Source organism: Tupaia chinensis, unplaced genomic scaffold (assembly GCF_000334495.1).
Source record: "Tupaia chinensis unplaced genomic scaffold, TupChi_1.0 Scaffold000099_1, whole genome shotgun sequence".
NCBI lineage: Eukaryota > Metazoa > Chordata > Mammalia > Scandentia > Tupaiidae > Tupaia > Tupaia belangeri.
The window spans coordinates 5,130,479-5,153,407 of NW_006159563.1; the positions used below are offsets into that span (position 1 = coordinate 5,130,479).

Consider the following 22,929-nt stretch of genomic DNA (forward strand, 5'->3'; position numbering starts at 1 on the left):
GTGCCCAAGATCCTGACAGGAGAATGGAGGAGAAGGGGTTGTGGCGTGACCATCCCCCCTGGGGGATGATTTCTCGCTTTCTATCTCTCTGTCGTTCTCTGTCTTTCTGGCGAGCGTACGCGCCCTATAGCGAAAACCTCTCCAAAAAAAAAAAAGAAAAACATACCTGATGTGTATGTGTGCATATGCCCAAAATACTGAGAGAAAATGGAGGAGAAGATATTGCAGTTTGCCCATCTCCCTAGGGGAATTTTTTGTTTTGCATCTCCCTCTGTCTCTGTCTGTTCCCAGTGAGCACATGAGCCCTACAGCAAAATAGGAAGAGAAAAAAAAGTATTAAGTGTGTGTGTTTCTGTCCGTCTATCTATGTGTCAGAGGTGGGGAGGGGTTAACAAGGTTTTCTGTTTTGGGATAATCTATCCATTCTGAAAGTCTATCCTTACTTTATTAATGCTAACATGCAACATCTTTTATGAAATCATGGTAACGGTCGGTAGCACTTTTTGGTTCTGATAGCTAGTAAAATAAAAACTCTAGATAGGTTTTGTTTTGTTTTGTTTTTTAATTTTACTATTTCCTGAAATCTAAATGTCTAAAAATTATACCATAATACACAGGTCAAAGAAAATGTTAAAAACACTATTTAAGAAAACAATGTCCCACAGAGTAGCAGTTAAGACCTAAACATAGGGAGCCAGATCCCAGGTTGTTGACTGTGGCTTGAATCCTGGCCCCAGTAGCTTGAAAACCACAATGGGGAACAGCAAGTGGCACGGTAGTTGAGGCGCTGGACTCCTATAAAGTTGACTGTGGTTTGAGTACCAGACCTGAGGCTTGCTTTCTCACTTTCCCTTTCATTCTCTGTCTCTCTCTAGTCAAATTAAAACTAATAATAAATAAAATAGTTTTTTTTTTTTTGAAGAGGTTTTTGCTATAGGGCGCATGCGCTCACCAGACAGACAGAGAAAGCGAGAAATCACCCCCCAGGGGGGATGGCCACGCCACAATCCCTTCTCCTCCATTCTCCTCTCGGGATCCTGGGCACGCGCGCACACGCGTGAGTTTAAGCCACCGGGTCCGGGACTCGAACTGCGGTCGACTACGTGGGAGTCCAGCGACATAGCCATTACGCTAACTGCTGGTCCCAATAGTTTTTTTAAAAATGAGAAAAAGAAAAACACATTGGACATATGTGCATACATGGCCAAAACCCTGATGGGATAAGAAATGGAAGAAAAAGGACTGATACAACAAAAATGAGAAAAAGAAAAACACATTGGACATATGTGCATACATGGCCAAAACCCTGATGGGATGGAGAAATGGAAGAAAAAGGACTGATACAACCACACTCTATTGGGGAATACTCTCACTGGAGAGCACACGTGCCCTCTGGCAATAAAAAAAAAGGAAAAAGAAATGATGTTTTTGTTGAGGAAAATACCCCTCCCTCACTAATTACAGTTAGGCATTTGTCCAAAAATTTGGAATTAGAAGAATTGAGGTCTCTGGCATTTAAAAATCATTTTGAACTTAGTAATTCTGAAATAAAATAACAAAATTCAATATGTAACCAAGAATTTCACTCATGTTTCTAATGATTGAAAAACTAGTTGAATAACTGAGAACTATTTTGTCTATAATCATTTATTGCAAATAATTACTTATCTAAGAAAGATATTTCAAGTCAGAGAATTCCTGACAGCCCATTTAACCCCTTAAATGCTCCACTATTTTCTGTTACAGGACATGCACTTGCTAGAGACAGAAAGAAAGAGAGAGACAGAAAGAGAAAGTAAGAAAAGTACCCCCCCCCCGCCAAGGGAGTTGGCCACACCACAATCCTTACTCCTCCATTCTCCTCTCAGCATTTTGGGCATGTGCACACAAGCATCTGGTATGTTTTCAGGTCTAGGACTTGAAGCACATAGTCAGCCATGTTGGATCAAGCTGCCTTAACCTCTATGCCATCTGGTGGCCCTGATCTGCTCTTTTCTTGAGGCGCTGGTATGACAATCTTCTCTTCTGTCCCTAAGCACTTCTACACTCCAATCAGTAAAAGTAACAAATTCTCTACTTGGCATCGTTCCTCCAATACCTATCCAAAGAAGTATAGTCTCCCAGGAATAATGTTATTCAAAACTGTATTCCCCAACTCTGATGATTTCTGATCTACATTCCAAGAAAAATAAGTCTACTCCTTTTCCTAGTTCCTAATATCCTCTGTACAGAAAAACTGCAGTGGGGTACCAAATCAACTCAGCTTTCTAAGTCTTTGTTTTTTGCTGTCTTTGACAAATTACCAATATCTGCTCTGCTATCTTCCTTAGAATCTATATCTAAAAGCACCAAATGATGTAATAAAAGGACATTTTAAAGTAGGCATTTTTCTTAATCACTGCATTACAATAATTAAATAATCTGTTACAGAGCATGTGATATGCTGATAGTGATCTATTAGTAGCTCAATTCACATAAAGGTAGTAAAAAGATCACATTTTATTGATAGTAACCACAGTTATTTAATGATTCATGTTTTGCTAGGTAACAGCTGTCAAAATGGTAAGTTCCTCTTGTATAGAATGTAAGTTTCATGAAGAAAATAATTGTTCTCCCATTTGTTCATTGAATTCCCAGAGCAATATCTAGCATTTACTTAATAGACACTCAAAAAATAGTCATGGAATGAACAAACACGTAGTATATGAGAGCACTTTAAAAAGTCTGTGGAGGCAATAGTTAAGGGAACTAGATACCATATGGTCAACGTAGTTCAAGTCCAGGCCTGGTGGCTTGCATAACATGCTGGGCATGAGTGTGTGAATACCCAAAATGCTAATGAGATGGAGAGATGGAAGAGACAAGTTGTGTTGTGATCACATCCCACTGGTGGCTGCTTTCTCCCCCTCTCTGTCTGTCTCTGGCTAGCGCACATCTCTAGCAATAAAAAAAAAGAAAACAAAAAATCTGTGCAAGGCCAGCCCCATAGCACAGTGGTTAAGCACTGTGTGGAGCCATGTTCCACATGGGCAGCCACAGTCTGAACATCAGCACTGATGGTATGAAAAACATGCCAGGCACATGTGTGTACATGCCCAAGATCCTGATGGGATGGCAGAATAAAGGAAAAAGCATTGCAGTGTGACTAGATCCTACTCAGAGGAGTTTTCTCTCTCTGGCATGCACCCTCTGGCATAAAAACATTCATAGAATAATGAAATTAACATACAAATTTATATCAGTACCAAAAACAATTTTTTAAATACACGCATAGTTTCTTCATAAAATGCATTTTCCATGAGGTTTTTGAAGACCATGTATATGCTAAAACATGTGTTTCCCTTATTACTACAATCTTTGGAAACCAAGATTCTAAATTCTGGACATATCATCAATCCAGAAACAGATCAGATGCTAGACATCCTAATAAAAGGTCTACTACTACAAATATCAAATCTTCCACTTGATCTTATTTCCACCAGATATAAATATGATCAGTTCGTTGGTCAGTCATTAAACATCTGAGACTGCTCATCTAAAAGCTACAAAACAGTACATGCACCCATTTTTAAGTTTTTAGTGTCCAGCTAAGTAGAATGTATACAGCAGCTTACATGTTATTTCTTGGATTATATGTAAATGAGATTATTAAATATGAAAGTAAAGGTTTCAATCATATCTGTGCTGTGTTTCTAGGGAATTTTTAAAATCATAAAAATTCTCATTCCCATCTTACAGAAGCCACAAATTATAAGTGTCTACTTATTACTGTTTGTCACAATGCATGAGTCAAAAGTATGGCTTTTACTGAAAAGGCCTTACAAACTGGATTGAATTAAAATTAGCGGGTCAATCTAAAATAGTCCTGTAATGATCAAATCTAGTCGGAGTGGGAGGGCGGGCAGGTCAGCCTATGGGGATTAAGTTTCTTTGGCCAACATGAAAATCATTTCATTACTGTCTCAAAACATGATGAATAGTACTTGAGCTTATTCTTATAGGTCTTCTGAACATTCATCTGCCTCAAGATAATGGGTCTACACAGTGAAAATTCTTTGATATACAAAAGCTGATATTTAGTAGATAAGCAAAGCTGTCAATAAAACTAAAAGCGCAGTGAAACTTCTTCATAAAATTTCTAAAGGGAATAATATTTCTAAAACACCTGTTCAAAGCAACAAAATAGGAAATACAGATTTTATACACTGTAGAAGAACTGTTTGAAACAGTCCTGAAGATAGGGTCAACACGAAAGATACCATAATAAAGTTTACTGCATTTCAGTTTCAAAGACTGGGAAAAAAAACCATAATACTTACTTTGTAAATAGTGCAAAACCATCAGTACAAGACTATAGCTGCTTAAAGTACCACGACTGGCATCATTTATCTCGTGGTGACTCGCCCACTTCTTAATCACCAGCACTAATGGACGAACCCGATTTTCAACTGAAAGTAAAATTAATACTTAAAAACAGTAGGAAAATATTAACAGTTTCTTGAAATTTTACATCATTTCTCAACTCTGTGCCAATAAAAGAGCATTACCTCCCCATATACTAAACACTGGGTTCACTATTGATGTGATTTTCTTCTAAAACTCATCTTAGTTACTTTTAAAATTTATTAAAATGTACTTGAATACCTATCAGTCTAGTAGTATATGATTTTGGTATAGCAACAAAAAGTGAAAAGAATAAAATAAGACATAAATGCAACCATTATAAATGCTACTCATTACAAACATCTTTAAAAAGGAATAACGAATAAAGGAAAAACAGAAACTCATAATTATTTGGAAATAAACCAAAAACTTACGGTATGCATAAGTTCTGAGAAGGAATGTGTTTCTTATCCCAACAATATTGTTTACATTCAAGTCGAACTCCATACAACTATTTTAAAATAAATAAAGTAAATTTTAGTTCAAATGCAAACTCCTTCCCTTCTAAGTAAATTAATGCTTGTCCATATACAAAATAGCATAGGACAAAAGGCCATAGATCAGTGTTTACTTGTTTAAGTTTATTTATTTATTTCATGAGAACGAGGGAGTCAGAGAGACAGAAAGAGAGAGAGAAACAAGCATCCTCAACAGTTTTACGCTGCAATCCTCTCTGCAGCCTCCCAACAGAACCCGTCTTTCATATGGCTTCAGCATCATGGAGCAGCATGCTACCACTGCACCTTTGTAGCCAGGCCTAGATCTATGTTTTTAAAGTGAGACACAAGTCCTAGCCACAGTAGTGCACTTTGGTAGATGCTACTATTTAACAGACTGAGGTCACACGGGAGGTTCAGGATTGATTCCAACATCACCCTAAAAGCCAGGCATGACAGCGTGCACCTGTAGTCCCAGCTACTCAGGAGGCTGAGGCAAAAGGATCATGACAGCGAGCCCTGTTTAAAAAACCAAAAATAAGGTGCTAAAGTAATAGGGTAAATATATATTCAGTATGTCATTTTCATGTGATCTGGTGTTATTAAAAGTTCTAGGGAACCAGCAGTTAGCGTAATGGCTATGTCGCTGGACTCCCACGTAGTCAACCGCGGTTCGCGTCCCAGACCCGGTGGCTTAAAACTCACGCCGGGTGTGTGTGCGTGCGTGCCCAAGATCCCGAGAGGAGAATGGAGGAGAAGGGATTGCGGCATGACCATCCCCCCTGGGGGGTGATTTCTCACTTTCTGTCTCTATGTCTCTCTCTGTCTGGCGAGCGCACGCGCCCTATAGTGAAAATCTCTCTTTCAAAAAAAAAAGTTCTATAATGTAGGGACCAGCAGGTGGCATAATGGTTATGTATGTTGCTGGACTCCCAAGTAAAACCACGGTTTGAGTTCCAGACTGGCAGGCTTAAAACTCATGCCAGGTATTTGTGTGTACCCAAAATCTTTAAAGGAGAATGGAGAAGGGATTGTGGCATGGTCATCCCTCCTGGGGAGTTATTTCTTGCTTTCTGTTTCTTAGTCTCTCAGTGTCTCTTTAGCAAACATGTGCACCCTATAGCAAAAATCTCTATAAAAAAAAAAAAAAAAAGAAAAAAGAAAGATCTGTAAGGCTCCAATTGCCACAAAAGAAACTCTATTTATTTTCATTTTTTATTATTTTACTCCTAGCTTCCTAGCTTTAGTTTAGTTTAGTTTAGAGAGAAAGACAGGGAACAGGGGACAGAGAGACAGATTTAGGCACCTCCAACAATGCCCTCACATTGCAATCCATCCTCACCCTCAGCCCAGTACATATAGTGAGACCTCCAGACACAAACCCAAGATTTCCCATTCAGGTAAGGCATCGCAGAATATCATACTATTATTTGCCACCACTGCCAGCCCAGAAATAACAAATTCTCAACTCATTAAAAAACTACATTATAAAAGTCAGTTCTGTTTATACCTATAAAGCATGCGGTCTAACTAATGAACACTAAATTTTCCTATAAAACACTGCCTAAGGGCTGCTGCCCCTATAGCACATTAGTTAAACACTAGTTATAGGAAGCCAGATATCAGATGGTCAACCGTGGTTCGAGTCTAAGCCCCATAGCTTGAAAAATACACCAGGTTCATTTGCACGCATGCCCCAAATCCTAACGGAATGGAAGAAGAAGGATAATGATATATTATGCCCCACTGCAGGAGGATGATTTCTTTCTTTCCTTCTCCATCTCTCTGGCAAGTATGCAGTCAAAAAAAAAAAAAAAGATTGACTAAAACAAAAACTTAAAATTCTTTTCTATAGCTTTTAATTGATATTTTAAATCTACTACTTCAGGTTTTACTGTTCTGGGTAACCAAGTGAATTTTATAATCTTTCCATTATCCATACTATTAATAAATACAGAGAGTGATATGAACACTTTAGATATCATACCTATCTGGCTTTGAAAAACTTATGGAAATAGAAACAACAATTACATTCTTTTTTTTTTCCACTGAGATAGCATTTCCTCTTTTCTAGAATTATTTAATTTCATTTACTACTACTACTACTATTATTATTATAATTAATTTGCCATAGGGCTCACCAGAAAGAGAAAGCAAGCTGCCAGGTCTGGAACTCAAACCTTGGTCAGCCACGTGTGAGTCCAGTGCATTAGCCACCATGCCACGTGCCGGCCCCCAGAGTTATGTTCTTTAATTGCGTTTGTCTAACACTGAAGCCAGTTTACACTTCCTTCACAATAACTCAACACAAGATAAAACATGGTAGAAAATAGCCTGCAATTAAAAACGTTTTCCGGGGACCAGCAGTTAGTGTAATAGTTATGCCGCTGGACTCCCATGTAGCTGATCACGGATCAAGGCCCGGACCCAGTGGTTTAAACTCACAACGAGCGCATGTGTGTGCATGGCCAAGATCCCGAGAGGAGAATGGAGAAGGGATGGCGCTGGTCATCCCCCCTGGGGGGTGATTTCTTGCTTTCTGTCTCTCTGTCTCTCTCCTTCTGGTGAGCATATGCACCCTATATAGCACATGCGCCCTATAGCAAAAAAACTCTCAAAAAAAAAAATAATAATGCAATGCTCTGCAAGGCTACCTCAAATATGAAGGTTCTAGGTTCACAACTAGAGTACTCCCTAAGTATGCCAGATACATGCATACCCCATTACCTGGGGCTAGGATGGGTCATGGTGACAGGACCTTTTTGGGGATGCTGTTTTTCTATTTCACTCATGGAAAAAATAAATACATAAAGTTAAAAAAATGTTATTAAGAATGTATTACAGGGACCAGCAGATGGCATAATGGTTCTGTCACTGACTCTCACATAGCTGACCACAGTTCAAGTCTCCAACCGGGCAGCTTAAAACTCATGCCAGGCACATGTGCATGCATGCCCAAAATCGCAAGAGGAGAATGGAGCAGAAGGGACTGCAGTGTGGCCATCCCCTTTGGGAGGTGATTTCTTGCTTTCTGTCTCTATACCTCCAGGCAAGCAGCACACATGCCCTATAGCAAAAATCTCACTTAAAAAAAAAAATGCACTATATTGTCAAGAGGCAAGAGATAATTTAAAATTCTAAAATATAGAGGCCAGACAGTGACATAGCAGTAAAACAAATTCAACACTCTGCAAGGTTAACTCACATGGAAAGGTTCTGGGTTCATATCCAGAAACCTTCCACATTCATGTCCCTGTCTGTAAACCAAGGATGGCTTAGGCTGATGAGTAGATCATGGCAAGATCCTATTGGGGGTGCTGGTTCTCTGCCTCTCTATTTCTCTTGTTGACGTAAGAAATAAACTTTTTTTAAAACCTAAAATATAAAAGTATACACAATAGTTTTTAAAATTATTTAATTTTTATTTATTCGTTCATTTATTTTAATTTGACCAGAGAGACACAGAGAGAGACGCAGAGAGAAAGAGAGGGAAAGCAAGAAAGCAAGTTACCAAGTCCGGGACTCCAATCATAGTTAGCCATGTGGGATGCCCAATGTCTTAACCACCACACCACCTGCTAGCCCCAAAGTGTATATATAGTTTTAAATTAGTCTCAAATATGCAAAATGATAAACACAATAATTAAATACAGTTAAGCATGAAGAAGAATTACTCCGACTAGTTTTAAAAATTATTTCAAAGATGAAGTTGAGTGGTTTATTTTTTTAATTATTGTATTTTATTTTATTTATTTATTTTTAACCTGACCTGAGAGAGACAGAGAGAAAGTGAGAAAGCAAGTCTCCAAGTCCAGAACTTGAACCGTGATCAGCTACATGGAGGTCCAGCACCTCAACCACCACACCACCTGCTGGCCCCAAGTTGAGTGGCTTCTAAACACAGATGATGATAAGCTGTTCACTACAGCATACGTTTCTTAATTATCTATTATCATATAAATATCTAAAAATGATGTAAAGCAACTAAAAAAAATAAAAGCTTAGTAGTTATTTACCTGACTTTATCCCTGAACTTCACAATTGGCACTTTTGCTCGAATCAGCTGAGGTCTCTCAATGTAGCCAGCTAAAGGATAAAAGATAATGTGAATATGAGCAAATGTCCTCAAACTCATAATGTTCTAATGTACATTTTTTAAAATAGTATTGCACTAAGCTAAAAACAATTTAATAAAATGTCTTTGAGAAAGAAAGCAAAGATGTGAGGACATTATCAAATTGTTCTAAGACTGGAGGATCTGTATAGGTTATTTTCAGACATGTGCTCTAAAGTATAATAGCATCTACAAAGTAGCTTATTGAAACATTTTAAGAGCAAAAAGTAGTCAAGCAGCAAGGGGACAGCTGCATTCTGATACAGTACAAAGTAAGGAATTACAGCAGTCACAGAAATCACATTTATAAAGAGTCTAAGGGAACAGAAGTTAGCGTAATGGCTATGTCACTAAACTCCCATGTAGTCGACTGCGGTTCAAGTCTCAGACCTTAAAATTCATGCCGGGCACGTGTGCGTGCGTGCCCAAGGTCCCGAGAGGAGAATCCTCCCTGGGGGGTGATTTCTTGCTTTCTATCTCTCTGTCTCTCTGGCAAGCGCACACGACCTATAGCAAAAACCTCTCCCCCCCCAAAAAAAAAAAGTCTAAAGTGGAAATGCTTTCAACACAATACAATACATGGGGCAGGGACACGTTCAGATAAGTGTGAGCTTCAAGAGGAAACACGGACACATATATATACATATACATATGTGTATATATATTTTTATACACACACACACACACACATTCTTAATTCCATCAAACTTTTTAAAAATATATATTCAATTGAAAGTGATTGCATGATCTCTAAGATCCTGTCCATTTTTAATATTTTTTTTAATTCTAAGAATTTATTAAAAATCCTTTATGCTACAGTCCTTTCTTTTCCCTCTCCTATAACAGATAGAAGTTAGTCAAGGATAGTTAACTTGTTACTTCACTTTGTATTTTCCAGCTCGAAACCTGGCCCATAATGAGTATCTACTAAATAAATGGATAAACGTCTTTCCAACATCAGTTAGTGTGACTTCAAATTTCTAGAACACTTTAGAAGATAAAACCAAGTTATTTGAGACAGTTTAACATGTGAATTAGAATCTGTTTATAGTCAGCTTATTCAAAGAATAAAATCTTGTAATAATACAGCATAAGTCAACAATAAGTGTTTTCTGTTGGAGTAATACACTCGGACCTCATCATGTTCAGTGGTCATTTTTTTTTTTCTTCGTAATTAGTAGGAGTCAGGCTTTGAAGCCTGGCATATCTGAAAAAGAACTCAAGTTATTTATTATTTTCTTAAAGAGGCTTTTGCCTTAGGGTACGTGCACTCACCAAAGAGAGAGAGACAGACAGTAAGAAGGAAAGTGAGAAATCACTCCTCGAGGGATGGCTACACTGTAATCCCTTCTCTTCCACTCTCCTCTCAGGATCTTGGACACACACACACACACACACGCCTGTTGTGAGTTTTAAGCCACTGGGTCCAGGACTCAAACTGCAGTTGGCTATGTGAGAGTCCACCAGCATAACCGCTACCCCATCTCCTGGCCCCAATTATTTTTATTTTTAATTATTTTTTTTTTCTTTGGAGAGGTTTTTGCCTTAGGGCGCACGCGCTCGCTAGACAGAGAGAGACGGAGAGACAGAAAGCGAAAAAATCACCCCCAGAGGGGATGGCCATGCCGCAATCCCTTCTCCTCCATTCTCCTCTCAGGATCTTGGGCACGCACGCACACGCGCCCGGCGTGAGTTTTAAGTCACCGGGTCCGGGACACAAACCGCGGTCGACTACATGGGAGTCCAATGACATAGCCATTACACTAACTGCTGGTCCCTTATTTTTACTTTTTTAAGAGAGATTTCTGCCATAGGGTGCATGTGATCACCAGAGAGACAAAGACAGAAAGTGAGAAATCACCCCCAGCAGAATGGCCACGCCACATTTCCCTTCTCTTCTCGGGATTTTGGGCAGGCAGGCACACGCATCCAGTGTAAATTTTAAGCCACCAGGTCTGGTACTCGAACCATGGCCAACTATGTGGGAATCCAGCAATGTAACCATTATGCCATCTGCTGGTCCCTGGACCCAATATTGTTAAAACAAGTAAGGAGACATTTCATTACAGAACAGATGAAATTCTCTCTCCCTCACATGAATACCTGAGATTCTGTGGTTTTTCACAGATACTCTACAACTATTTTATTTATGCCTTAGTTTCCCTAATGGTCTGTAACCTTCTAAGATAAAGAACTGAAGCTTTTATATCTGAATCCCCCTAAATCTTCACTACAAATCTGGGAAGGAAGCTTACTAAAGATTTAATGAATAAATGATCATTATTCTTTTTAATCAAAAGAAAAAGGAACTCATTTAAGAAAAAGAATTTTATCATTACACCTATCCTGATAAGAAAATAAATCATTCTTACCAGAAAATAAAGAAAGAAACTTTTTTTTTTTTTTGAGAGGTTTTTGCTATAGGGCACATGCGCTCACCAGAAAGACAGACAGAGACAGAAAGCGAGAAATCACCCCCTGGGGGGAATGGCCAGACCGCAATCCCTTCTCCTCCATTCTATTCTCAGGATCTTAGGCACACACGCACATGCGCCCAGCATGAGTTTAAGCCACCGGGTCCGAGACTCGAACCGCAGTAACTACATGGAAGTCTAGCGACATAGCCATTATGCCAACTGCTGGTCCCAAGAAAGAAACATTTTTAATAATTATTTCAGATGACATAAATTTGAGGCATTTAGACTTACAAAGTCTAGTACAGAAGTGTTTATGGACTAAGGTGAGTATATGCCGTGCTTCAGTCTTCTGATTTACCTGCGGGGGGCAGGGGAGGAACACCGAAAAGTTAAAAATAAAGTTTTTTTTCATTTTTTTCAAGCTTACTCTTTCATTTTCTTAAAATATCTCAACAACAACAACAAAAATACAACGCATACTTCTTTATAGTTATTTTTCAATATAAACTAAATTACATTATATAAAAGGTCAAATTTTAATTAATTAATTTATTTTTTGAAGAGGTTTTTACTATAGGGCGTGTGCGCTCGCTGGAAAGACAGAGACAGAAAGCGAGAAATCACCCCCCAGGGGAGATGGCCACGCCACAATCCCTTCTCCTCCATTCTACTGTTGGGATCTTGGGCACGCACACATACGCGCCCAGCGTGAGTTTAAGCCACTGGGTCCAGGACTTGAACCACGGTTGACTACATGGGAGTCCAGCGACGTAACCATTATGCCAACTGCTGGTCCCTTACATCCACATTTCGAAGTCAATTTCTAATTTTTTTTAAGGTTTTTGCCATAGGGCACATACACTTACCAGCGAGGAGAGAGACACAGTGAGAGGGAAATTAAGAAATCATCCCCTAACGGAGATGGCCATGCCACAATCTCTTTTGCTCTGTTCTCCTCCTATAATTTTGAGCATGCATGGACACGCACCCAGTGATTTCCAAACTGCTGGGCCCAAGACTCAAAAGGCGGTCATCCATGTGGGAGTCCAGCATTTTAACCACTATACCATCTGCTGGCCCTGTCAATTCCTAATTTTAAACTTAAAGCATAATTTTTTAAAAAAACTTTTAAAACAACCATACATGTCATTTTGTCCCTTCAATATAAAATTACAAGAAGTAATCTTCTCTAACAAAAATATAAAAAGAATTTTAACTTTCTTTTTTGGAAAGGTTTTTGCTATAGGGCACGTATGCTCACCAGAAAGACAGAGAGAGAGAGACAGAAAGCGAGAAATCACCCCCCCGGGGGGATGGCCATGCTGCAATCCATTCTCCTCCATTCTCCTCTTGGCATCTTGGGCACGCACACACATGCGCCCAGCATGAGCTTAAGCCACCAGAACCAGGACTTGAACCGCATCAGCTCCATGGGAGTCCAGTGACAGAGCCATTATGCTAATTGCTGGTCCCAGAATTTTAACTTCCTATAACATGTCTTATTTCCCTATCTAGATTGTGAGCTGCTTAAAAAGAGTTCATATTATGATGTCTAAGTATCAATATAAGCTATAACAACATGATTCCGGCATGTGAATGAGACTGGAGGATTAATGAGATGTACCTAAGTACAGTCTAATTACATGAGAAAGGTTTTAACTAAATCTGTTGTACTCTCTATGTTTATAATTTGAGGATTACTTTGTTTTGTTTTAGTTTTCCTTTATATAATTTGAAACCCTAGAAAAATACCAATTTCACTTATAGAATAAATCTTTCTGATTTATGGTAACTAGAAATCATTTTTGTTTAGTGAAATAATATGAATAGTAAAAATATAAAATTATTCAATAGATTTTTTTTTCCCTACTTTAAAAAATATAGGGCATAATAAACCAATTTATACTGAACTCAATTTTTATCTTTGGTAGCTCAGAAAAGACCTCAGCATCTTAAAGAGGTTGCTTCAGGTCAGTTTAATGAACACCATTTATTATGGTATTAAGGAACACACAAGAGTATCAGTTAACAAGAAACTGAATTAAGCATAATACATTTAAATAACACAATTAGCTTGCTATATAAAAATAAAAACAAAATCAGATAAAATATATTACATCTAATAAGTCACAGTAGGGCTGGTTTCATGGTCTAGAGGTTAAGGCAGCTGAACCCCATAGGGCTGACCATAAGGTTCAAATCCCAGCTCTGGCAGCTTGAAAAACACAGGAACCAGCAGTTAGCTTACTAATGGCTATGTCGCTGGATTCCCACATAGTCGACCGCAGTTCGCGTCCCGGATCCGGTGGCTTAGAACTCATGCCGGGCATGTGTGCGTGCATGCCCAAGATCCCGAGAGGAGAATGGAGGAGAAGGGATTGCGGCATGGCCATCCCCCCTGGGGGGTGATTTCTCGCTTTCTGTCTCTCTGTCTATCTCTGTCTGTCTGGTGAGCGCACGCGCCCTATAGTGCAAATCTCTCAAAAAAAAAAAAAAAAACAGCAGGCACATGTGTGAGCAGGCTGAAAATCCCATCAGGGTGGAGAAATGAAGGAGAAGGGATTGTGGCATGACCACACATCACTAGGGGTACACTCTCCTTCTCCCTCTTTTTTGTCTCTCTCTGGCAAATGTGTGCCCTGTGACAAAGTTAATAATAAATAAATAATCACAATAGTGTTATAAATTTCCATGAAATCTTGTTTTCCCACAATAAGAATCCCAGACAAGCATTTTCAGGGGGAAAAAAAAAGATTAAAATAGAATCACAGAGAATTCAAATGGAAAGGAAATGCATCAAGATAAGCCAGGAGCTCTTTTTGCTGCATCCTGATCACACATTCAACTCAATGATTTTTCAAACTAGAGGCACAGTTCTTTAAACAGAAAATCCAAAGAACAAATTAAAGCAAGTTCTTCTCTTTAATGACTTTTTACATGAAATTTCTTAAATAACTAAATATAAGCAACATACTTGGAATAAACATTTCATTACTTACTGGTTCTTCCTTAACAACTAAGCATAAATCTCCATCACTACTCCGAGTACCAAATCCATTTAAAGAAGAGCCAACCAAAAAGAGTCTGCTTTCTAGAAAAACAGAAGAAAACTGTAAGATATTATTTAAAATTTAAAAGAAAAATTCATATACATAAAAGGTATGCAAAACAGGGAAACATACGTGGAAATAGTAGCTGAATTTCTCTCTGTAGCTGTGTTCGACAGAGTTCTTTCTTCTTTAAATCACTTATTTGCTGCTGACATATTTCAAATAACTCCAGTATCTGCTGACTCAACTTGAATTCACCACCAAAACAAAAGTTAAAATTTTGTTCAGAAATGTAAAATTATCATATTGAAATATATAAATCAATTTTAATGACAATATTTTTAAAATATGTATTATCTTCTACTTTGCATCTTTGCATATGCTCTCCTCATTCTTTCACAACTTAGCTCCAAGCCTGTCTGTATTACAGCAGTCCACAACCTTCCCAGCACCAGGCCTGGTAGAAGACAATTTCTCCATGGATGAGGCAGGGGAAACAGGAACTGGACCTGGGATTACCCAAGCACACCACAGCACACCACATTCACTGTGCATCCCATTTCCACCACTCCATACAGCAATACACAATCAAACAACATGGTTTGCCATCCTGTGAGATGGAGCCCAGGCAGCAATACCACTGACTGACAGGGAGCAGTTGCAAAGAGAGGAAGCCTTGCTTCGAACCTCACTTCCTTCCCTACTCCCCACTATGTGCTGTACAGGGTTGGGGACAGCAGGCACTGGTCTGTGGGCCCAAGGGATTGGGGACCCTTGCTGTACTGTATTAAACTTCCACTCACTCAGCCCTTCTTTAAGTTTATATTTTGCATAGCTCCTATATACAAATGTGTATGCTTGTATAACCATATGCCTTTTCTTAATAAAGATTTGTATGCCTTTTATCTTCCTAAAAATAAATAAATAAATGTTATCTTAACCATTTATACTACAAAGATTGTTACTAGAGTACAGATAGGGAATAATTTTTAAACCTACATATAAATTTTATAAAGTAAAATATCACTTACAAGTCACAGAAAAGTATGACTACAGATAATTCATGAGTATAAACTATGGGTTCAAACTACAATCCTTGGTCACTTTTTATATAGCTCATGAGCAAAGAATGGTTTTTACATTTTAAGGAGTTATAAAAATAAACAACCAAGATTTTTTTAAAAATAAACAAGAAACCATGTATGACTGGCAAAACCTAAAATATTTACTATCTGGCCCTTTAAAGAAATTTGCCAACCCTTGGTATCCACATCACAAATACCAAATATAGCAACCTTTAGAAATCACTACTCTTCCATTTATGTGCAAACTACCCTCCCTCTCCATTCTTCTAACACAGACCTGACCCCGAACTTTACTGATCTCCCAGTTTACAGATCTGGCTCATACTTTCCCGTATCAACCCTTGCCACCACCATAGATGATTTCTTTACCTGTAATAAACTATAGTATGTATCATGACATACTCTTTCTGCATTTCTTATAACCCAGTATTTTTTTCATTCTCACAAATATAATTAATGTGTTCTTTACAATAAGCTAGAACTGCTTTAGCTCTTTATTTTTCTGTTTTCTTTATTTTTCTTTATTTGCCATAGGGCATCTGTGCTCACCAGAAAGAGAAGGAAAGGGAGAGAGATAAAAAGCACCTCCAATGGGGCATGGTCACTCTACAGTCCCTTCTTCTCTATTTCTCTATCTCATAAGGATTTGGGGCATGCACACACACATGCCTGGCATGTTTTTCAAGCCACTGGGGCAAGGATTTGTTCTTTGGCCATGGGGGATCCAGCTCCCTTAATCATTAGGCCACAAGGCTGGATCCTCTAGTTTTGAAATTTTAAATTCTAATATTCTACCTTGGCTTCAATCACCTGTTCAACTGTCTTACTGCACTCATATTTGCTATAGAACCACAAGTCTAAATGCCCTTGAATCCTCCCCCTTTTATTCAATCCATCTGCACCTAAGTGATATGATTTCCTCCTTATGTAGTCTATACCCCATGATATCCCTTGAATCACTCTCTTTTATCATGCCTTAGCAACATATTCCCCTCGTTACACTCTAACACCTGTCCTGCTAAAATCCTAATTTTAGGACAATGCAAGAACTATCTTCTCTACTCTTACATATAAGTTACTGAGACATTAAACCAAAAAAAAAAAAAAAAAAAATTAAAATCACCAAAGTGGAATCTTTCAAACTGATAGTCTAAAGGCCAATCTAAATTTGCCCCTAACAACATTCAGCAATTATTTCTATGTCTCTGATCAGATATGCCTCCTTTTTTTTCACCATACCATTCCAAAATCTACTACCTTCCTCAAGTCATCTAAACTTACCTCACTTTCTCTAGCAAACAAGCTCACATTATAGTTTACTAAGAAAACTGAGGATATCAGATGTGACACCATCAGCTGCTTAACTACAGACCTACAAATTAATGCATTTAAACACAACCTCATCCTTTTACCTCTACTGCCTCAGAAAAACTTTTTTCCCTATTCAAAGCTGATCTTTCTACCAATGCTTTCATATTCAAACCCTCTGGTCACTTCAAGGACAGAAATACCCCATCCGTTTTTCAATCTCTTATATTTTCAATCTCTCCCTCTCTAGAGCTCTCCACAGTCCATAACCAATCAAAAGTCTCACGCATCATTTAAAAGTTTTCTTTTATCTATTTATAATACTCATTTTAAGAAGGTACAAGGATTCTAGGCAAGTTGGAAATGAAGAAGGCATGCTGTTTTAATATCCCCAGGTTCTCACCCCACAAAAAAGATAGAGCACCTAAGAGAATAAAACAAAAACATCCACACATGGCAAACAAATACAACACAACTAACTGACTGGATTTCCTTCATGAACCACACACATGAGTAGTTGAGGCCAAACACCAATAGCAGCAACACCCAAATGGTACCAGAAATAGTAAGAGGAAAATAAACGAGATTTTAGACACTCTTCTCAATCTAAAAGTGGTACCCCCCAAAAAATATATATATCACTTAAAAACAATTAACAGTAAAAAAGGAATTGGAATCTCAAAGAGAAGGGAATGGAAAAGGACAAAAAAAAAATTGAAGGAATAATGTCTGAAAAGCATTCAAATCAACTCTGTACAAAGTTTTTATAAAAAAGTTAAAATGCCGGGACCAGCAGTTAGCATAATGGCTATGTCGCTGGACTCCCACGTAGTCGACCACGGTTCAAGTCCTGGACCCGGTGGCTTAAACTCATGCCGAGCGTGTGTGTGTGCATGCCCAAGATCCCGAGAGGATAATGGAGAAGAAGGGATTGCGGCGTAGCCATCTCCCCTGAGGGGTGATTTCTCGCCTTCTGTCTCTGTCTCTGTCTCTGTCTGTCTGGCGAGCACACAACACCCTATAGCAAAATCTCTCTCAAAAAAAAAAAAAAAAAGTTAAATGCCAAGAGTAACACTCCTACATATTATGAAATACACCAGAAAGACATGTCCCCAAAAAATGAGGAAAATTCTGGGGCCAGCAGGTGATGTGGTGGTTAAGGCACTGGCTGGACTCCCACATGGTTGACCATGGTTCGAATCTTGGACCTGGTGGCTTGCTTTTTCACTTTCCCTCTCTCTCTCTGTCTCTCTCTGGTGAGCACATGTGCCCTACAGCAAACTTAAATGATAATAAATAAAATGAATGAATAATTTTTAAAAATGAGGAAAATTTTAACACAAAACATCAAGGCCTTTTCTCTCATGTTTTAATTTAAAACCATTTAAAGCAAAAGCATTAGCATTAGCAAGTGAAATTTTACTTTTTAAAAATCTACAATAGCAGCAAAAAGGATGAAATATGTAGAGATATATTTACCAAGAAATATGCAAGACTAGTACACTAAACACTATAAGATACTGTGAGAAATTTAAAACCTAAATAAATGGAGAGATATACCATGTTCAAGGAATAGAAGCCTCTTGTTAAAGATATCAGTTCTCCTGGGAACCAGCAGTTAGCGTAATGGCTATGTTGCTGGACTCCCACATAGTTGACTGTGGTTCACGTCCCGGACCTGGTGGCTTAAAACTCAGGATGGGCGCGTGTGCATGCATGCCCAAGATCCCAAGAGGAGAATGGAGAAGGGATTGCGGCGTGACCATCCCCTCTGGGGGGTGATTTCTCACTTTCTGTCTCTGTGTCTCTCTCTGTCTGGCAAGCGCATGCGCCCTATAGCGAAAACCTCTCAAAAAAAAAAAAAAAAAAAAAAGGGTTCTCCTGAAATTAATCTGTAGATTTAATCCAATCAAAATCAGAAGGCTAGGGGCCAGCAGGTTGCCGGCATGGGGGTTAAGGCACTGAACTCTCTTATGGCCAATCATGATTTGGGTCCTGGACCTGGTGATTTACTTTCTCACTTTCCCTCCCTCTCTGTCTCTCTCTGTTGAGTATAATGTCTGGTAGCATAAAATAAATAAAATGTAATAAATAATTATTTAGAAAATAAATAAATAAATCAAAAGCCCAGAAGGCTTCCTTCCAGAAACTGACAAGATGATTTTAATTTTATTTGGAAAGATGAAAGACAAAGAATCAAAAAAGGAGGGGGAAAAAAGTGGATTTAACTTGCCTGACTTTTAGGTTTACTGTTAAAGCTATAGTAATAGAGATAATGGGGCCAGCAAATAGCATGGTACATGGCGGTTAAAGTACTGTATTTTCACATGGCCAACTGCAGTTCAAGTACTGGACCTGGCGGCTTCCTTTCTCACGCACACACACACACACACACACACACACACACACACAACCCTCGCGATTCTGTCTCTCTGGTGAGTACATATGTCCTATTGCAAATTAAAAATAATATTAAGTAAAATTAAATAACTTTTAGAGGTTTTTGCTATATTGCACATGTACTCTCCAGGAAGACAGAGACAGACAGAGAGACAGAAAGTGAGAAAGCACCTCCAAGGGGGGATGGCCACACCACAACCCCTTCTCCTCCATTCCCCTCTCGGGATCCTGGGCATGCACATACATGTGCTCACATGAGTTTAAGCCACCGGGTCCAGAACTCAAACTGCAGTTGACTACATGGGAGTCCAGCAACATAACCATTAGACCAACTGTTGGTCCCATTAAACAATTTTTTAAAAAAAAGATAGTATGGCAGTGATAAAAGGATAGACAAGAAAGATCAACAGACAGAATATGTAAATATTTATGAATTAAATATGAGTAGAATTTGACTAAAACTAATAATAGAAGAAGGTATAGATGAAATAACATTGGTTATGTGTTGGTAATTGTTAAAGCTGGGTTATATGCAGATTTATGATACTATATTCTATCTACTCTTACATATGGTTTGATACTTTCCATTATAAAAAGCTAAAAAAAGGCATCTAAATTCATAAGAAAATAGAAAAAAAATGGTCTCTGGTGGAAAATGGTTAATATAAAATTAAAATGACACTTTGAGGTATTAAGTTTCATTCACCTAAACAAGAGGTTGACAAACTACAATCTTTAGGCTAAATATGGTCTCTGACTTATAAAGAAGCAAGCTAAATAACTTTTACATTTGTTATGCATTATTAAAAAGAAAATGGGAGGGGAGACAGGGAAAGAAGAGAGAATTATATGACAGAGGCTCTATATGGCCCACATGCTTAAAATATTTACTCTCTGTCATACACCTGTTATTTATTTTATAAAGGTGAGAGAGAGAGAGAAAGATGACCCCTCAACAGGGTAACACACCAGAATCTCTCCAGCCTACCAAACCAGCCAGGTCATGGGCATGTGCATCCATTATGGACAGTTTGACCAGGTAACATGTACAGGTCAACCAGGGAACTGAACCTATTTTCCATTTGGTTCTAACATCACTTGAGCAGCACTCTATTGGTGCACCACCGCACCAGCCCTCTCTAACTCTCAACAGAGAAAGTTTGTCAATAATTCTAGAAGTCAAAGCAGATACTGAACAGTTGTTGAATAACAAAATAAAGAAGAAAAACTTTTTAATTTGCTATAGGACACATGTACCTTCTAGACAGAGACACAGAGAAGAGTAAGAAAGCAACCCTCTGGGTGGTGCGGAGAATGACCATGCCACAATCCCTTCTTCTCTATTCTCTTTTCAGGATTTTGAGAACACATGTACACATGCCTGGAATATCTTTCAGGCAGCTGGGTCCAGGATTCAAACCATGCAGTTGGCATGTCATGAGGGATCCAGTTGCCTCAACCACCATATCACCTGGCTGGGCAAGCCAGCCATGCTGGCACAGGCAGGAGAGTACTGATGCACTGAGGCCACATGGAAGGCCTAGTTTCAGTTCTCAGTCACACTAAATGGGTTTATAGGACAGGCCCTATGATCCTTAATAACTAGAAGACTAGGGAAGGGAGACCATGATATGATGAGACCTTACCAGAAATACCTATCTGGGGTCAGACAGTGGCAAAGTGGTTAAGGCAATTGGATCCCACATGACTAACTCCGTGGTTCGAGTCCCAGAACCAGTGGCTTGAAAAGCACTGGGCAAGTATGATGTATATGTGCCCAAAATCCCAAGAGGAGAGATGGAGAAGGGACTGTGGTGTGGCCATTCCCTAGGGGGGATTTCTCACTTTCTCTCTCTCTCATTCTCTTTCTGAGCACATGCACCCTACAGCAAGACACCCAATTGAAAAAAAAGGAGGTAACCAGCAACTGGCATGGTGGTTAAAGTGTTAGACTCTCACAAGGCTGTCTGCTGTTCAAGACCTGGACCTAGTGGTTTGCTTTCTCACTTTCCCTATCTCTCTCTGTCTCTCTATGAAGAGCATACAAACCTGTAGCAAAACTAAAAAATAATAATAATGATAAATAAAATGAAATAGCTTTTCAAAAAAAAAAAAAAATCAGTCTCCTGGGACCAGCAGTTAGCGTAACGGCTATGTGACTGGACTCCCACATAGTTGACTGCAGTTCGAGTCCCAGACCCGGCGGCTTAAACTCACGCCAGGCACGTGTGCATGCATGCCCAAGATCCTGAGAGGAGAATGGAGGAAAAGGGACTGCGGCGTGGCCGTCCCCCTGGGGGGTGATTTCTCGCTTTCTGTCTCTCTGTCTCTCCCTGTCTGTCTGGCGAGCGCACACACCCTATAGCAATAAATAAATAAATAAATAAATAAATAAATAAGTCTCCTACCAGTGTTCGCCGGCTTTCTCTCATGAAAAAAAAAGGAAAATTTTCTTTACAATAGTCAAATGAAATTTTACATTTATAAAATTCTTTCATATGAATAATCATACTTATGTGGAAACATTCACATGTGAAAAAATTTACAATTACATGGGAAAGATGAAATTTCATTCTTGTTTCTCTCCCTTTTTTACCTGCATGGAAACATTTTTTTCTTTCCCAAGGACTACTGAAATGGAGATCTAATAGGTTTTTATATGAAAGAAATTTTCCTCACTGCATAGTCATTTACTTAAGGATTCTCATTAGCAAATCAATTCACTTTAGAACAGATTATAGATTTCAGATGAGATTAAACACAAGAGAAATGCACATAGATGCTGAACCAAAACTTCTGTTGTCTTGCTTAGTTTAGAGAAATACTTTAGAAGATGACTCAATGGTTTTATAATTCAAAAGAAATGGGGTGAGGGGAATGTATGTTCTGAAATCTTGTCTGAAATCACATGATTGAGATCATAGACATAACACCAAGCTATTGTGTGCTATTTTCTTTTTTTAAAAAATGATAGCATGTGGAGATAAAGAGAGACAGTGAGAGGGAGGAAAGGGCAACTTCAACAGGATCTTATCAAGCTGCAATCCCCTTTCCTTAGCTCTATAGCTCCTGAGGAGCCAGGCACCTGTATGCAATCCAGCATGTCTGAAGACCAACCAGGGATTCCGAACTTGCTGTTGACCATTTAGCTCCCAGCCTTGCAAGATACTTGCATTACCACTGTGCTGCAGTGCCTAGGCCTCAAGAATTTTCTTTAGTTTTGTTTCAGTTTGGAATAAATTTAACCTTATTTTTAGTTTGACAAAACTGTTCTAACAAGCTATCTATATAAAGTAAATTATTCTTAAAGTTTTTTAAATCTCTAGGGACAAGCAGATGGCATAATGATTACATCACTGGAATCACATGGACAATCTCAGTTAAGAGTCTCAGACCCAGCAGCTTGAAACTCACGCCGGGTGCGTGCATGCCCAAAATATCGAGAAGAGAATGGAGGAGAAAGGATTGCAACATGGCTATCCCCCCTGGGAGTGGTTTCTCACTTTCTCTCTGTCTCTCTGGTGAGTACACACACCCTATAGCACAATCTTTCTTAAAAAATAAATCTCAAACCAGCAGTTAGCGTAATGGCTATGTTGCTGGACTCCCACGTAGTTGACTGCGGTTTAAGTCCCGGACCCAGCAGCTTAAACTCACGCCAGGCACGTGTGCGTG

General features: G+C 38.8%; 1 protein-coding gene across 4 annotated transcripts in view; it reads right to left on the bottom strand.

Moving 5' to 3' along the window:
* The window catches only part of TENT2 (terminal nucleotidyltransferase 2), a 76,976-nt gene that overhangs the window by 29,149 nt on the left and 24,898 nt on the right, over positions 1 to 22,929 (bottom strand). For all 4 annotated transcript variants that reach the window (XR_003548566.1, XM_014585930.2, XM_006143520.3 and 1 more), the window contains 6 exons: positions 14,594 to 14,708; positions 14,411 to 14,502; positions 11,703 to 11,769; positions 8,897 to 8,966; positions 4,818 to 4,894; positions 4,320 to 4,448 (listed from right to left, as the gene is read on the bottom strand). Coding sequence is in view for 3 of the 4 variants with exons in the window: in XM_014585930.2 (XP_014441416.1) it covers positions 4,320 to 4,448; positions 4,818 to 4,894; positions 8,897 to 8,966; positions 11,703 to 11,769; positions 14,411 to 14,502; positions 14,594 to 14,708 (550 nt within the window). In the remaining variant the exon portion in view is untranslated. The remainder of the gene's footprint in view (positions 1 to 4,319; positions 4,449 to 4,817; positions 4,895 to 8,896; positions 8,967 to 11,702; positions 11,770 to 14,410; positions 14,503 to 14,593; positions 14,709 to 22,929) is intronic.